Source organism: Gymnoscopelus microlampas (genome assembly GCF_963454915.1).
Source record: "Gymnoscopelus microlampas genome assembly, chromosome: 23".
NCBI lineage: Eukaryota > Metazoa > Chordata > Actinopteri > Myctophiformes > Myctophidae > Gymnoscopelus > Gymnoscopelus microlampas.
The window spans coordinates 20074674-20092338 of record NC_139960.1 but is presented as its reverse complement, the minus strand read 5'-3'; the positions used below and the strand labels follow the sequence as shown (position 1 = coordinate 20092338).

At 43.4% G+C, this 17665-nt stretch overlaps 1 protein-coding gene across 1 annotated transcript in view; it reads left to right on the top strand.

The window, feature by feature from the left end:
- The window catches only part of LOC311039506 (laminin subunit beta-1-like), a 29751-nt gene that overhangs the window by 4667 nt on the left and 7419 nt on the right, over positions 1-17665 (top strand). Inside the window, exons 5-23 of the mRNA XM_084049433.1 lie at positions 111-299; positions 421-484; positions 1235-1437; positions 3229-3349; positions 4068-4256; positions 5641-5817; positions 7121-7233; positions 7338-7417; positions 7631-7766; positions 8283-8441; positions 8994-9127; positions 9441-9561; positions 9873-10059; positions 10261-10404; positions 11090-11321; positions 11771-11934; positions 13194-13418; positions 14060-14277; positions 17263-17359. Coding sequence (XP_083905559.1) covers positions 111-299; positions 421-484; positions 1235-1437; positions 3229-3349; positions 4068-4256; positions 5641-5817; positions 7121-7233; positions 7338-7417; positions 7631-7766; positions 8283-8441; positions 8994-9127; positions 9441-9561; positions 9873-10059; positions 10261-10404; positions 11090-11321; positions 11771-11934; positions 13194-13418; positions 14060-14277; positions 17263-17359 — 2953 coding nt within the window. The remainder of the gene's footprint in view (positions 1-110; positions 300-420; positions 485-1234; positions 1438-3228; positions 3350-4067; positions 4257-5640; positions 5818-7120; positions 7234-7337; positions 7418-7630; positions 7767-8282; positions 8442-8993; positions 9128-9440; positions 9562-9872; positions 10060-10260; positions 10405-11089; positions 11322-11770; positions 11935-13193; positions 13419-14059; positions 14278-17262; positions 17360-17665) is intronic.

The following is a 17665-nucleotide window of genomic DNA, read 5'->3' as shown; positions in this document are numbered from 1 at the left end:
TAGGTGTCAGTCTCAGCTACTGCTGTAGTCACTTTCAAGACCTTTGAGCATCGTGTGTCAATTTGTTGTTGACCGATCCGTCAAACATGTCATCTATCCTGGCTTTACAGACGTTTCGCCCGGCTGCCATGGTGATTGAGCGGTCCATGGACTTCGGCAAGACGTGGCAGGTGTACCGTTACTATGCGTACAACTGCGAGGACTCCTTCCCCAGGGTGCCCCAGGGTCCCCTTGTCAAAGTGGACGACATCATCTGTGATCAACGCTACTCTGAAATTGAGCCGTCCACGGAGGGAGAGGTGTGTGTGTGTGTGTGTGTATGTGTGTGATCTCTGAATTTGTTGGTAAAGGCACACATATTTAAACTTATTTCCTTAAAACACTGTTACTCTCTTGTCACTCACACTATTTCTTCTATAGGTGATATTTCGGGTGTTGGATCCTGCCTTTGACATTGACGACCCCTACAGCCGCAGAATACAGAGTAAGCTCCAGTTATCTGAAATTAAAATAGTAATAATGTTAGCACAGTCAGGAATAGACATTTGAATAACCCACCTGCCCAGGCTGGTTCACAGTTGTCACTTGCCAAGATCTTATACTGGGGGAAGACCTGCATGCACCCTTATCTCGTCACCAACTCGTGATATACAGTACAGTATAGCTGATACCATTACTGTAACAATAAACCATTTGTAAAGATATGAAATGAATGTCAAGCAACTTTGTATTCATCTGTGGTCTGGGTAACGTCTCTGCAGAATAGAGCTGCAGGGTTAGGGGTCAGAGTGAGGGGAGCATGAGATGGAATTTCACATGTGGAAGCTACATGGCCTCCACACACACACACACACACACACACACACACACACACACACACAGTCTCTGTCTCTCTTTCCTCCCTCCATCTTTTACACACACACACACACACACACAGGGGCCTCATTTTAAGTATGTGGTGAAAGTCGTGGGTGTGTGTAGTGTCTCTCTTGAAAAGCAAGGCTGCCACATCCTCGAGGTCAGAGGCTTGAGAATCATTGTAGACACAATGACTCGTTGTAGAGTCTATACAGAAGGTTATCGTGTCCACAGTGTAGACAATAACCGTTTGAACCAAATGCACTATGTTCGAATAAGCACGCAAACACACTCATATCAAAAGTCTGGATAAGTGAATGTGTCAGATCTCAGGGTCATAATAATAATGTGTGTGTGTGTGTGTGTGTGTGTGTAGACATGCTGAAGATCACTAACCTGCGGGTAAAGTTCACCAAGCTGCACACTCTGGGCGACAACCTGCTGGACTCCCGGCAGGAGGTGACGGAGAAGTACTACTACGCCCTCTACGACATGGTCGTCCGCGGCAACTGCTTCTGCTACGGGCACGCCTCCAAGTGCGCACCGGTCAACCAGCGGACAGCGGACGCTGAAGGCATGGTATGTCAGGGATACGTGCAGACATAAGGATGCGCTACACATGCAGCCATGCACGTGTACACACACACACACACACACACACACACACACACACACACACACACACACACAGTAAAGAATCAATTATTGTTTTACTACTTTCGAGACTCCTGTAAGGGGGCATGTCCACAGAAAAAAAGTTTTGAGCAGAGAACTTTAGATATCGTTGCTATTGGGCAGAATCTCCATATTTTCATTAAACTTGATCATCCTACAGTGTCACACAAAAGCATCAACAGTAGCAGATCCACGAGCTTGTGGATCTGCTACTGTTGATATTTTTGAATTAGAATCCTGAAAAGTAACAGTTTTAGACATATGAGGTTTTCACCCGACAGTGACGATATCATATCCAAAGACTTCTTACCAAGTGCACGGAGCGCTTAATGACACCTGCAAACCTCAGCCAATGCTGTGCTTGAATGTCGCATCATCTGTGCTATTTGCATAAATTGCCTAGCTGTAATAAGGGTTCACATGGTAACAATTCAATTATCTGTTTGTTTTTTAAAGATATTTCTTTGGCTTTTTCTGCCAGTAGACTGACAGGAAATGGGGAGAGAGAGATGGGGAGTGACACGCAGCAGAGGTCGTCGGGATCGAGATTCGAACCCACGACACACTGCATTAGCAGCCTAGGTGCCCGAACCGCTATACAAATGCATGGCAGAAAGGCACTTGCAGCTAAAAAAAAAACACTTTCAGTGAACAAAGAGAAGCCTAGAAGAGGGCCTGCCCTGTGTCTATCTGTCTGTCTGTCTGTGTGTCTGTCTAATCTTGTAAACCACTGGACTGATCAGTGCCAAATAAGGAATTAAATCCCCAAATATTTTTCACGTAGCCTATTGTGAATATCTATTTTGACTTTTTAGAACTATAATAATTTTATACTGGAAGTCAATGGAGTTTTCATTGGCGTTATGGCCGCCTATACTGTAAGTATTATCAAGATAACCAATGGCTCAACAATGGAGACCACAACATAAAAGGACACCACAAAAACATTGGCAAAGATTCTTACTCCCACATAGTTAACTCAAAAATTGTTTACAGAAACATAAATGAAACTCAATCCAACATACCAATTCAGGGGCTGCTGTGGAAGCTAACCCTGCTTCCCTAACTAAATACCAAACACTAAACTAAAATCTAACAAATAAAAGAACTACTGGCCATCTCCAGGCCAAACTAACATTTTATATATTCTAATTGGCTTAAGGGAGGACCGGCGGTGGACGCATCTCTGACGTCATTCTGGGCACAAAAGGGGGCATGCCCATATATGGGCATATACTGATGACATCATGGATCTCCATATATGGGAATAAAAAGGACAAGGACTGACAGATACAGATATCTCCATATATGGGCATAAAAGGGACACACTCTTTGGCTTAGGAATGTGACAAAAACAAAAAGAATCTCCATGAATTGAAGGCTTCATGGGGTGTGTAATTGATAGAAAATAATGGCATCTGAGATCCACATGGAAGCCACATCATTATTAGACCCATCTTGTTGCAATTATACAGCCGTTTTCATAATGTGCGCCACAGGCAGTCTCATTCACCCAGCACATAAAAACAGAACAATGGGAACATTTTATTCAAGTGAAAACGACAGGAAAACAAACACGGATCACAAGATTTTCACATGAAAGTAACAATAAATCACAATTATAATCACATTATGTGCAGTGTGACCCAAATTTTCTGTGTGTGTGTGTGTGTGTGTGTGTGTGTGTGTGTGTAGGTTCATGGCCACTGCATGTGCACCCACAACACAGAGGGGCTGAATTGCGAGCGCTGTCTGGACTTTTACCAGGACCTGCCTTGGAAGCCTGCAGAGGGACGGAACTCTAACGCCTGCAAGAGTGAGAGGCACACACACACACACACACACACACACACACACACACACACACACACACACACACACACACACACACACACACACACACACACACACACACACACACACACACACACACACACACACACACACACACACACACACACACGTTTGTATTACTATACTTGTGAGGACATTAACATTTCATGATGCCGATTTTATTATTGATTTATGATTTTTTGGGGGGCATTTTTAACCGCAAGTCTAAAGCCGGAACAAGCTCACAACGTGCGCTGCGACACGTTGTGAACTTGTAGATCGGCTATTTTCCGGTGTTTGACATCGCCGCACAACTAAATATGAAATAGGGAAAAATCTACAACCCTGACCCCTAAACCTAAAGGTCTAATCCTATAACCCCAACCTGAATCTTTATCTAATTGTAAACGTATCTCTAAAAAGTTTTTTTTAACCATAAAATGTATAACAATTCTCTTGTGAGGAGCAAGAAAATGGTCCTCACAACATCTATTTCTCATATTATACTATACTTGTAGGGACGTTTGGTCCTCACAAGTATAGTAATACACACACTCTCACGCACACACACACACACACACACACACACACACACATTCCCACGCATAATCTCCCATTAGGTGTCCAGAGTGTCTCTGATTTCCCACGGCCAGGTGCACCAGCAAACCTCCCCCTTGTGCCTGTTTCTCACACTCTCCCAGGATGTGAGTGTAACCAGCATTCTAATGCGTGCCACTTCGACATGGCGGTCTACAAGTCGACCGGCAACATGAGCGGGGGCGTGTGCGACGACTGCCAGCACAACACCATGGGCCGCCAGTGCGAGCAGTGCCGGCCGTTCTTCTACGAGCACCCCAACAGGGACCTGAGGGATCCCAACATGTGTGAACGTATGTCACCCCTGCATGACCTCTGAAACGTTTTTTTTTGTTCTATTCTCAACCACTATACTTTGTGGTCGTTTTATGGTTCCAACATTACGGGGCTGTGAACAGCTTGTTGAAATGCACGATAGTTCTTAGAAACTCCAAACACGCACCTGGTGTTGAGCTCACCAATTGCGCGGAGGTCTTTGAAGTGACCAGCAGAAAGTAGCCATTGTTACAGCATGACAATGATTAGCCAGTTAAGTACTGGGTAGAGGTGGAAATGGTGCTAATAAAATGAAGTGCAAGCTCTCTCTTCTTCTTCTTTCCTCCCTCTAGGCCTTGCTCTCCCTCTTTTACTCTCTTCTTCCCATGACTTGTCTTTTATCAATTTTTACATGGTACAGGGTTTCTCTGAGGTTATTTTTATTTCATGGACTTGTTTTATTTATTTACCCCATTCATTAACCAGCCCTAGCATCCCTATTCTGGGGTGAACATTTGGGGAAAATAGCAGATCTAAAGTGTTGCGATGGGTTTTGAGCTTGTAGATCAGCTATTTTAGGTTCAGATATTTGGTGTAGACCAGGGGAAAAAAGGAGGGAGGCTAGTATAGACCCCGGGGGGACTAGGGTCAACTAAGTGGTTAAAGGCCCATACTGGAGTCATTTCATGTCATTGTCTATTCATATCGAGCATTGTACATAAACACAGACAATTCTCCATTTAAACTTTTTTAAACGTTGGTTTCTTTTACATTTTCTCCTAAATTATTTAAACGCTACCAAACTTGCCAGAAGGATTGAGTCAAACATCATTGTGTGGTTAATAGGACCAGGACGCTTTATTTTCATTTGTATAATGTACACCGATAATGTACTGTAACATCGACAAGTTGGATTATCTACTGCAGGGGTGGGCAACTTTGATGATGAAGAGGGCCACTATATTTCCACGCTCACTCCAGAGGGCCACATTGCTTATACTGTTTCTCCGTGTTTTACATTTTTTCGCCATTCTATGTCACTCAAACGTAGCAAAAAATACAAAAAAAGTAGCAAAAGTAGCTCAACTTGAGCTCGTAGATCTGCTATTTTTGCTATTTTTGAATTGGAATCCAGATTTTCTTTTTGCTATTATTGAATTGGAATCCTGATTTTTTACATTTTATTTCAAATGCATTTGAACTTAAATACAAATACATTAGACATAAAAAAGACAATAGAATTTTAATACTAGTCATTAAGCTACTAATATAGACTGAAGTAATTAAAGCGGGTCATGTTGCCCATGTATGATCTACTGTGAGCTGTAGTCAACTGTGCTGATGACTAAACATGCCACACCACTGGTATGTTCCTTTCTAATGTTATCTAATGCCATTTTGTTTGTCTTATCTCCTATATAGCGTGTAACTGCGACCCCGCGGGTTCTCTTCAGGGAGGAGCGTGTGACTCACGGACGGACGTGGCAGCGGGGCTGATCTCAGGCCAGTGTCGCTGCAAGGCCAGCGTGGAGGGGGAGCGATGTGACAACTGCAGACAGGGACACTACGGACTGGGACAGGGGCCGCATGGCTGCCTGCGTAAGTCTGAATACACACACGCACAGAAAGGGCATGCACGGATACATGCCAGTGTTGATTTCGTCGACTAAAACTATGACGAAAAATTTACTTTTTTCACTGACGGAAACTTAATAAAAACAAAAAAAAACTAAGCTACGATGACTAAAACTAAGACAAAATATGCTGTCAAAATCAACACTGACACATGCACAGACAGAATACACAGGAATGCACACTGTATGGGCGGCCATAGCTGAATGGGTAGAGAGAGGCCGTCTGGTAATCAGAAGGTCTGTCCATGTGTCGAAGTGTCCCTGGGAAGACACTTCACCCCTTAGTGCTTCCTGGGCGCTACTGTATATTAACTCATTCAATCCGGGAACACATCTACAAATGTCTTCTAAATCCTAACAGTTTTCTGAATTTGGCCACGGGAACCCCATCTCAAAATGTTTTGTTCCAGGGACCCCCAGAAGCAAAGATTTGAGTTACAAAGGTTTGATCTAAAAATATATATATATTCAAATATGTGCAAAAAAAAAATCAAAAATCAAAAATAGCAGATCTAGAAGCTCATAGCACGGCACTCGGTACCGCGCTATGAGCTTGTAGATCTGCTATTTTTGAATGGTCAAAGTATAAAATAATGGTTTAAGTGGTTAAAATCTAACATGACACATGCTTTCCCGGTCTTAATGGGTTAATAGTGCCCACTGCTCTAATACTGTAGTTAGGATGGGTAAATGCAGAGGACAAATTTGTGCAAATGTACTGTGACAGAAATATTGTTATTATGAATGCACACATGCACAAAAAGGGAAATGCTGTGATTGGTTAAACCGTACTTATGCTGGATATAGCTCAATCTTGGTCACAGTCACACGGTCTGCAACCATCCACATGATCAGAATAGACAGACCCCAGCGCTGTGGTTGTAGAGAATATGGCTGTTGTTGGGCAGAAACCTCTTATCTCCATATTTTAACTTTCTTAGTTGTTTTTTTGTACATTTATGCCCTACTCGATCATACTACAACATCACACCAAAGTATCAAAAGGAGTAGATCCACAAGCTCGAAACGTGGCGCAAAGCGATGCGTTTTGAGCTTGTAGATCTGCTAATTTTTGAATTTGAATCCTGAAAAGTCACAGATTTGGACATTTCCACCCGACAGAGATGATATAATAAAACTATTATCTTCTAGAAGCCCACAGGTACATACATACTCAGGATAGACTCTCTCGCACGCACGCACACACAAATAATTAGAAATAGACCGGCACTCATTGTTTTCCGTTGTTTTATGGTGTGTTTTGGCAGCTTGTACCTGCCACCAACTGGGGACTCTGCCTGGAGGAAGTCCATGCGAAGCGAACACAGGAAAGTGTTTCTGCAAACGCCTTGTCGACGGACACAACTGTGATCAGTGTCTGGTAAGGATCTGACCGTGACACGTTTATGTGTGTGTGCGTGTGTATATATATGCTTCTATGCTCAGTATGTTCATCTGTGCTTCTGTTCTTATCTTCCTCTACAGCCACAGCACTGGGGTCTGTCTAATGACATGGATGGCTGCAGACCATGTGACTGCGACCTGGGTGGAGCCATCCACAATAAGTATGATTTATCCAGTCACGGCACATTCCTTCTTCCTTCCTTTAACGTTAACCAATCACATTAACACACATCTGGGCATTTTTGGGCATGTCATTATAGGAAAATAGTAGTGACTAATAACCAATTTCAATATATATATGTTATATTTTACACCACCATTGCTTTCAACAAATATACAACATGCTGACCTATAGTCTCTCCTGTCCTCTCTAGTTGCGACCCCCACACGGGCCAGTGTGTGTGTCGGGACCACATGTTTGGACGGACCTGTACGCAGGTCGAATCTGGCTTCTATTTCATCGCTCTAGACCACTACACTTATGAAGCAGAGGATGCCAAGCATGGACCTGTGAGTGTGTGTGTGTGTGTGTGTGCGTGTGTGCGCGTGTGTGTGTGTGTGTACGTGCGTGTGCGCGTGTGCACGCGCATGTGCGCGTGTGTGTGTGTGTGTATGTGCGTGCATGTTTGTTTGTTTGTGTGTTTGAGAACATGTGTGCCTATCCCAGGGCTTGAAATTACCTTTTTTTCTCAGTACCTGCAACTGTCCCGAATTCTACTTTCTTCTGTCCCAGACCCTTAATTTGCACCCCAGTTTAAGGTGCTTAATTGAATATACTGTATTTGATTCATTTGATCAGACACACCCCCCTCCTATATAAGCCCATTGAGCTTCAAACTCCATGTTAGACTCATTGAATACACACGTCCCTGGTTCTGGTGACTGATATTGTCCTTCTAATGAATGAAGAGACCATTATTTTTCAATTAGTTATTCATTCATGGACTTCATGGATTATATGCAGGGACTTACAGGAGTCCTTGATGCAACATTACATTACAGAAAACATAATGACTCAATTTTCAGGGCGTGACGGTGGTACAGAGGCCCTATCCTCTGGATCGTAGTCCCACATGGACAGGTATGGGCTTCGTCAACGTACCAGAAGGAGCCCACCTGGAGTTCACCATTAACAACATCCCTGAGTCTATGGACTATGATCTACTCATCCGCTATGAACCACAGGTTGACACACGCACACACACACACACACACACACACATTTTAGGTTTACAGTATAGCCAGGTATTATTCAGCACAGCTAAGAATATGTGCATATTTGAGATAGGCCTAATTGTCACCGTTCGTTCACTACCATTATAAGCAATGTTAACAGACCTACACACACCTCTTGCACTTGTAGCCCATTCCCACAAGCCTAGTTAACAACTAACAACTAAATACTGTTGTTTTTCCAAATAGTGCAGGGGTTTTCAAAGTAATGTTATGGACCTCTAAATTGACTTTCAGTAGGCCATGGTTCCCCGATTCTGTCCTAAGAAGCCTAACATGAAAACATGTTCAATTTAAATTGAATTGCCAAAATATCATAGTTAGTACATGAGAAATAGATTCACAGTGGTGATTTTGAAACATATTGTTCGAACAGTAGTCACAAGAAATGTTTCAATTTGAAAACCACAGGTGTAGAGCGCCAACCTCACAGAGACAAACAAATGAGCAAACATAAACTGTCAATAACAATAATTTTGATTGTGACTGTCTTCGTGTTGGTAGCTGCCAGAGCAGTGGGAACAGGTGAACGTCAGAGTAGAACGACCCGTCTTCAACCCTCCCAACTATTACAGCCACTGCAGCAACTCCATACAAAGTGGAGACCATCAGTCTGTCTCTCTACCACCCGGATCTAGGTAATACAGTCTGTCTGTCTGTCTGTCTGTCTGTCTGTCTTTCTTTCTCTCTAAACAAAGTTCCCCTAGTGATTAGAGAGGCCGTCCTTTTAACCATATAGTCGCGATTATGATCCTTGCAACAGTCTGTGACAATCAGGCCTCTTGTCAAAGACATTTTGCAGAGTGTAAAGTAAACCTGCCTTTCTCTTTCACAAACTTGTGTCAACACACACACACACACACACACACACACACACACACACACACACACACACACACACACACACACACACACAACAGATGCCTTTGTAATTTACTTTTTTTGTTTCAGACATGTGGTGCTGCCGACGCCTGTGTGTTTGGAGAAGGGCCTGAACTATACCGTACTTCTCAGTCTACCCCTCTACTCCTCAGTCAGCGAAATCCAGAGCCCCTACACGCTCATCGATTCTGTGAGCTTAAAACACACACACACACACACACACACACACACACACACACACACACACACACACACACACACACACACACACACACACACACACACACACACACACACACACACACACACACACACACACACACACACACACACACAGGATCATGATACACCACATAATCCATCGAGTTCATTATGGCTGCTTCCTCGGTTCAACTGTCTCCATGTTTGTTATTGGGGAAAGAGTCTGCGTTTAGAATGTGGTGTTTATATAAACCCCCCCCTCTTGCTCTCTCTACCCATTCCCCTTAACCGCTTTGCTAGCTGGTCCTGATGCCCCGGGTGAGGGAGCTGAAACTGTTCGATGACGCGGACAGCGAGGGAGCGTGGGATACGTTCCAGCGTTACCGCTGCCTGGAGAGCAGCCAGAGCGTCGTCAAAAGCCCCATGACCGACATCTGCAACGACTACATCTTCAGCGCCTCCGCGCTGCTTCACCAGGGCGCCATGGGTACGCACTCGTGGACGCTCGTGTCCCTGACAGTCTGTTTGTGTGTTTGTTGGATTTATGCGTCCTTGACCGTATATACAACAGAACCCGTGTTTATCCAACGTGGTATTTCCGTGTTTCTGTAGTCATTCTATCCCTCCTTCTGGCCCCCATCCCTCTCCCTCTTATCTCTTTTTCCGTCCCTTTTCTTTTCCCCTTCAGCTTGTCAGTGTGACCCACAGGGTTCCCTCAGTGCCGTGTGCGAGCCCAGCGGAGGGCAGTGCCGGTGTCGTCCCAACGTGGTCGGCAGGAACTGTGAGCACTGTGCTCCGTCCACCTTCCTGTTCAGCCCCTCCGGCTGCAGACGTGAGTGACGGGCAGGTTCAGAGGTCAAGAATGGAGGGATCAGTGTTGATTTTGACAGCACATTTTGATTTAGTTTTAGTCATAGTATTTTGAATAAAATTCCATTTAGTTTTTAGTCATATCTTAGTCATCTGAAATGTTTTAGTTTTTGTCTAGTTTTAGTCGACTAAATATCATAAGATTATAGTCGACTAAATCTACAGTTGATTTAGTCGACTAAATGTATTTTGGCGGTGCCTTGATGGCGTCGTAATGCCTGATTTTACACTTGGTTGCATGCTGAAAATAGCCGATCTACAAGCTCAAAACGCGTCGCAGTGCGACGCGTTTTGAGCTTGTAGATCGGCTATTTTCAGAGAGCAACACCGGAACGTAACCAAACATAAAATGACTTGTCTTTTAGTTCTACTGGATCTCTTCTCCACTAGTCCCTCCCTAACATTTTAGTCTAGTTTTTATTTGTTGACGAAATTGTCAGTATATTTAGTCTTAGTTTTAGTCATCATAGCTTTGTTTCTATTTAGTTTTTATTTAGTTTTCGTCAGTGAAAAAAAGTAGTCAATGACATTTTTTCGTCATAGTTTTAGTCGACGAAATCAACACTGGGAGGGATGAGGCATATACTGTATATACGTTTTATCCCTGTGTCAAACGTCCATATATTTCTCCCTTTGCACACGCACAGCTTGTGACTGTGACCCTCGTGGATCGGTCAATGCCTTCTGCCACGAGGCCACGGGCCAGTGTGAGTGTGTGCCGGGCGCAACCACGCGCCAGTGTTCCCACTGCCTGCCAGGCTTCTATGGCTTCCCCCTGTGCCGTCCTTGCCACTGTAACGGACACAGCGAGTACTGCCACCCCCAGACCGGAGAGTGCCAGGGCTGCAGAGACTTCACCATGGGACACAACTGTGAGAGGTACGGAGAGGGATGTCATACTAATAATACGCGAACATTCAGCAAACAAGCTCAAATTTTGGCGAAGACATTTGGTGCAGAGGGGAAAAGGGGGGGGGGACCAAGTAGACCACTGGCTGGGGGACCCCTGTCAACAAAGTATAAACAACACGCTGTACAGTACCTGGACATACTGATTTGTCTAGAAGCATTTATCAAAACAGTAGTCTGTTACCTCATCTGTGCACAATGTAAATTGTGTACACATGAGGTAACACCTGGTCCTACTGCTCCTTCAGTATTCCTCAATTATCAGTACCAGGTGTGTGTGTGTGTGTGTGTGTGTGTGTGTGTGTGTGTGTGTGTGTGTGTGTGTGTGTGTGTGTGTGTGTGTGTGTGTGTGTGTGTGTGTGTGTGTGTGTGTGTGTGTTTCTGTATGTTTTATGTTCAACCACTCTCTCCTCTCACAGGTGTCTGGGTGGTTACCATGGCGACCCAGAGTTGGGTTCGGGTGGGCACTGCCGTCCCTGTATGTGCCCAGATGGGCCGAGGAGCGGGAGGCAGTTTGCTGAAGGATGTTACGAGCTTGAGACCTCCCAGCAGCTGGTCTGTGTCTGCAGCCCTGGATATAAAGGTACCAGTGGTGGATACAGCACTCAACCCCAGTACTTGAGTCAAAGTATAGATACTCATGGTCAAATATTACTCAACTGCAAGTGAAAGTTGCTCTGTCACATTTGTACTAGAGTTTAAGTACTGGAGTACTTGCTTTAAAAAAAAACTTAAGTATTCAAAGGTACATGCTTTTAAAAAAATATTCAAAAGTACAAATTACAAAGTGCATTTTCTTTTTAATATCAATGGATCAGTCAGTGTTACAATTAACATTGTAACATCTTCAAAAACAAGTAAAAAGAATATCAGGAATAGTGAAAATAGCAGATCTACAAGCTCTAAATGTGCCGTGATGCGACACTTTGTGAGCTTGTAGATCTGCTATTTTAACTATTTGTCTTTGCAATGTAGTGGCGTGAAAGTATCAAAAAATGCAAATACTCAAGTACAGATACTCAAAAAACATTACTGAAGTACAGTATTCAAGTAAATTGACTTTGTTATTGTCCACTACTGAAAGTTACATGTACATATATCCACACACACACACACACTCACATACACCTACCTACGCATGGCATCTTGCAGTAATGACAGTAATAGTTTTTTACGGGAGCGAGTGTTCAAAGCATTTTTTGTATTTTTATGTTTGATTGCTGATTCTTTTTTGTACTGCGCACACATGCATGCACACATATGCTGAAACATGTGGCCAACTACTAATGCAAATACACACACACACACACACACACACACACGCACACGCACACGCACACGCACACGCACACAAATTTCACATGCCACTGCCCCCACAAATAGTTTGGTTCTTCTTGTAATTACATAGGTGCAGTATTGTTTCCTCTGTGTGTGTGTGTGTGTGTGTGTGTGTGTGTGTGTGTGTGTGTGTGTGTGTGTGTGTGTGTGTGTGTGTGTGTGTGTGCGTGCGTGTGCGTGTGTGCGTGTGCGTGCGTGTTGTGTGCCCTTCTAACAAAATAGCTTTGGGCATGCAGACGTAAGTAGCCTTGGGAAACAACGGCAGTATACAATAAAAAAGACAGATTGTTCCCAGTTGATTAAACAAACTATACATAACGTGTTGAAGTGACAAATTACTACAATGAATCAGAGTCAGGTTTGCACAATCATTATTTTGCACACCCCTGCAATAATTACAGAAATTCAATCCTAGGTGCACTAGGTGGAGATGCACATACATAACCTACGAACGTTTTCGTGTATTTTCTATGAAGCAGTGCTTTGTCCTGTTTTACTCTCTAGGCGCCAGGTGTGACGAGTGTGCCCCTGGTTACTTTGGCAACCCTCAGGTGCCAGGTGGCCGCTGCATGGCGTGCCAGTGCAACAACAACATAGACATGCATGACCCGGAGTCCTGCGATCCTCGCACGGGAGCCTGCCTCCAATGCCTGTACCACACAGAGGGCAACAGCTGTCAGCAATGCAAGCTGGGATACTACGGCAACGCCGCCAACCAAACCTGTAGGAGTAAGTACCCTACAACTACCAACCACCACTATACTACATACTCCGTATGACGACTAGTGAAAATTGCTGATCTACACACTCAGTTAGCGTTGCAATTTGTTGTGAGCTTAAAGGGAATCCATGGACATTGTTTTGTTTTTGTCGCATTCCTAAGCCAATAATTTGATGACCGGCTGCAGTTCCGGTAGGAGACACAAAGAGTCTCTTTTGTGTCTCCTACCGGGAGTGCTGCCTACCGGTCCGCTGGTCATCAAATTATTGGCTTAGGAATGCGACAAAAACTAAAAAATCACACCCAGTTTGAAGTGAGCGGTGTTATTTAAGGTCATCACAGTGATGGAAGCTCAATTTTTTTTTTAAATGTTTTTTTTAAGTGCGTGGTGATATTTATAGGTTATGAATTTCATCATGCGTCTCGCTAGCCAATCACAGAGTGGTCTGAATACTCATCAGCCAATCACAGTACAGGGAAAGACACATTTTCACGACGGATGGGTCATGGGTCGCAACCCCACTTATAGGAGCGGCTACACCGCTCAAAAATATCTATGTATTCAAGTCTCCATGGGTAGACTAATCTATAGAAAAACAAATACACATGCACATGCGCCAGGCTAAATAGTATGTGTCTCTTTCTGCAGGGTGTATGTGTTACTCGGTAGGCACAGTGCCACAGGCATGCACCTCTCCAAATGATTGCCAGTGTAACCTGCACAGTGGTCAGTGCGCCTGCCAGCCCAACGTGGTGGGTCAGAACTGTGATCGCTGTGCCCCAGACACGTGGGACCTCGCCAGTGGAACTGGCTGCAAGGGATGTGACTGTGACCCCAGCCACTCCTTTGGATCGTCCTGCAACGAGGTGGGTGGCACGTCATCCAGAGAACTCAACTCTACACAGTAAAATCCTGGTGTTAACCAAATGGGATTTGGTTACATTTGTACACTTGTGGAGTTACAAATGGGTGAATGAACACTGAGGGTTTTACTGTGTATCTGACCTTAAAGGACCAAACTGCTGTTGTCGCTAATATATATATGATCCATTATCGGAATAATCAGAACCCATTTCTAGGACTTTTGAATCAATACAACTCAGTGGTGAGCATAGTCAGAGCTCAAGCAGTTCGCACATAAGATACAGGCAAAGATCTCATTCGTGGGTACTTGCCTGGTGTCCTCCCTCGGCAGGGTTTCCTGGCCAGAATCAGAATGCAGAAGTGGGTGAAATTCTTTTTTTCCATGTGCGCTCCATCATTTGGTAGTTTTTTGAGAGAATGGAGAGGTATAGAGATAGAGTAAGAAGAGCAAGATGGAAAAGAAAAACACAACACAGAATTGGAACAGGTCAAATAATCAAAAATACAGTATACTGTATATGTACGAGATAGTGTGTATGATGTTTAGTAAATTAGCATCATATGAAAGAGTGTGTACATAAGATTAAAAAGTGTTCTTGCAGTGTTCTTAAACTGCAGTTCACTAGACCAGTTTGTGCAACAAGGAAAGATGCATAATTCACATACCGTAGGTAAATCCACATCTGGTAAAATCGAAGGTAAATCCACATATGGGAGTATGAATGTAATCTACATGAGGGAAAGTAATCCAGCACAAGGAGACTAGACCGACTAGGCCAGCACTGCCTGCCTTTGACTCAAATGTTGCAATCCTTGCTCCTTGGAAATTGTTTGTTGGTTTAATGTGATTTTTGGACATGGGACAGACTAAAGGGGTACAGGGAGAAGGGTACAGGGAGAAATGGATATATAAAGTCAGACACAGTAGCGATCTCCAAACAGTCTTGTGTATGTGGTCATGTTTTCCCCACTAAGCCATTTCCCTCTATGCTAATCACTCGAGCAGCTGATTCCCATCTCCTCCTATCAGCCTCTACTATGACATCACCCAAGTTAGTCAGGTAGCCCACGTACCCACGTGACCCTGGCAGTGTTGATTTCGTCGACTAAAACTATGACGAAAAATGTTCGTCGACTACCTTTTTTTACTTACGAAAACTAAATAAAAACTAAATAAAACGAAGCTACGCTGACTAAAACTAAGACTAAATATATTGACAATTTCGTCAACAAATAAAAACTGGACTAAAATGACTAGTGGAGAAGAGATGATTTTATGTTTGGTTGCGCTCGGGTGTTGCGCTCTGAAAATAGCAGATCTACAAGCTCACAATGCGTCGCAGCGCGACGCGTTGTGAGCTTGTAGATCGGCTATTTTCAGCATGCAACCAACTGTAAAATCAGCCATTACGACGCCATCAAGGCACCACCAAAATACATTTTAGTCGACTAAATCAACTTTAGATTTAGTCAACTAAAATCTTATGATATTTAGTCAACTAAAACTAGACAAAAACGAAAACATTTCAGATGACTAAAATATGACTAAAACTGAATGAAGTTTTATTCAAAAGACTATGACTAAATCAAAATGTGCTGTCAAAATCAACACTGGACCCTGGTCTGATCAACCAACTTCCACCAACCAGGGATATCGTCATTTGACCGTGACATATTTACAATATTTCCATCTCCCACAAATGATATTCTCAGCCTATTGACTGGCAGCCAGATATTTCATTAGGTCTTGTAATTGCTGGCAAACAGCAGTAATATTCTGTGGCGTAACTAATCTAATGATCCAGGCCTGTTGTTGATTTATAGATGGTTGATAGATAGACCTCAGATGTTTGTAAATTGTTGTATTATGCAGACGGACCTGCAAACACACTCCCACTCACAATCTGTGCACATACTGTATTCCAATGGTTCTCAAACTGTGGGTCGGTACCCCACATGATTTCTTTTTTTTTGGGAGGGGGGGGGGGTTCCCCAGATGACAGTGAAGTGACAATTTAAGTAACCTTTTTAATACATAAGAAAAAGCTAAGAAAAAGACCATTACTGAATCAAAAGTAATCAACAAACGCTATAATATAAAAACTGGTCAAACATTGTCAAATTGTCAAATAACTATAAGATAAGATAACATTTTGATACACAATATTTATCTGTGGAACCGAGTCAAGCTAAATGTGATGCCTCATCTCTTAAATTCCAAGTGCTTGTCAGGGTGGGGGGTCCCCAGTTCAAATATGATTATTTTGGGGGGTCACGGCCTGAAAAGTGTAGAAATGTAACCAAATGGACCCATAACACTCAGGATTTTACGGTGTACTGTATGCATATAAATTCGCAGAGACACTTGGGTTTCTGTGTTTACTGGCTGTGCTCCATTAGAGGAAGGAAGTCTCGGAATACACTGTGGGATTACTGAACACACATTCTTTCACCACAGAGAAGGAAACTCCTTCAAACTGTTAACGACCATTATGTCTGAAAGACCAACAATCCACAACACATTAATATAACATTAAAAGAACACTTAAGTGCACATGGTATCTACAACCTCTTCTTTCATACACTTCCCTATTTCTGGTGATCAGACATAAAAGTTAAATCCTGTTAGTTTAAATCTGCATAAATTGTTGCAGTGAATAAAACATAATTTTGTCCAGTCTGTATGGTCGATTATGTTAATACAATATAACACAACCTAACTGTGGTGGTTGTAGTTGGTCTACCTGCTCTTTTATTGAGACATTCAGATTCTGGGGACAATTAGGATCACTACTGATTGACAAGAGGTATGGCATGAAATACACAGGGAAATATCTCGCCTTCCCAAACGAGTTCTCCATTATATATTATGGTTGCGTGGGGAATGGATTGCAGCTTTGAACGAATACTCACTTAGCACTCATTTAGGTTTAGCACTGTATGAGCTGACCTGGTGTTGATGATGTTGTTGCTATTTGTCTCTGTAGATCACGGGTCGGTGCTCATGTAAGCCTGGTTTTGGAGGGAGGACATGTCAGGAGTGCAGGGAGCTCTTCTGGGGCAATCCAGAAGTCAAATGTCATGGTAGGTGATCGGATGGCGAGCCATCATCTTGACTTGTCACCTATAAGACACAGATAAGATCAGGTCAGGTTTCTTGACTGATTTCTGTGGTGCGCGGTTCAATTCGCTGACGTCATCACTTCCATCTTTCTTTCCGTCTGTCTCTTGTCCTCTCTCTTTCGCTCTGTCTCTCTCTCTCAGAGTAAGTGGGCTTGAGTAAACAATCTTTGCTCCGTTTCTCATGGCTTGCGATTCCCCCGAGCCACTGTGCTGGAGGACTATTGTTTTTCCATGATTTCCCTTCTGTTTTCAGAGTGTGTTCGTGTG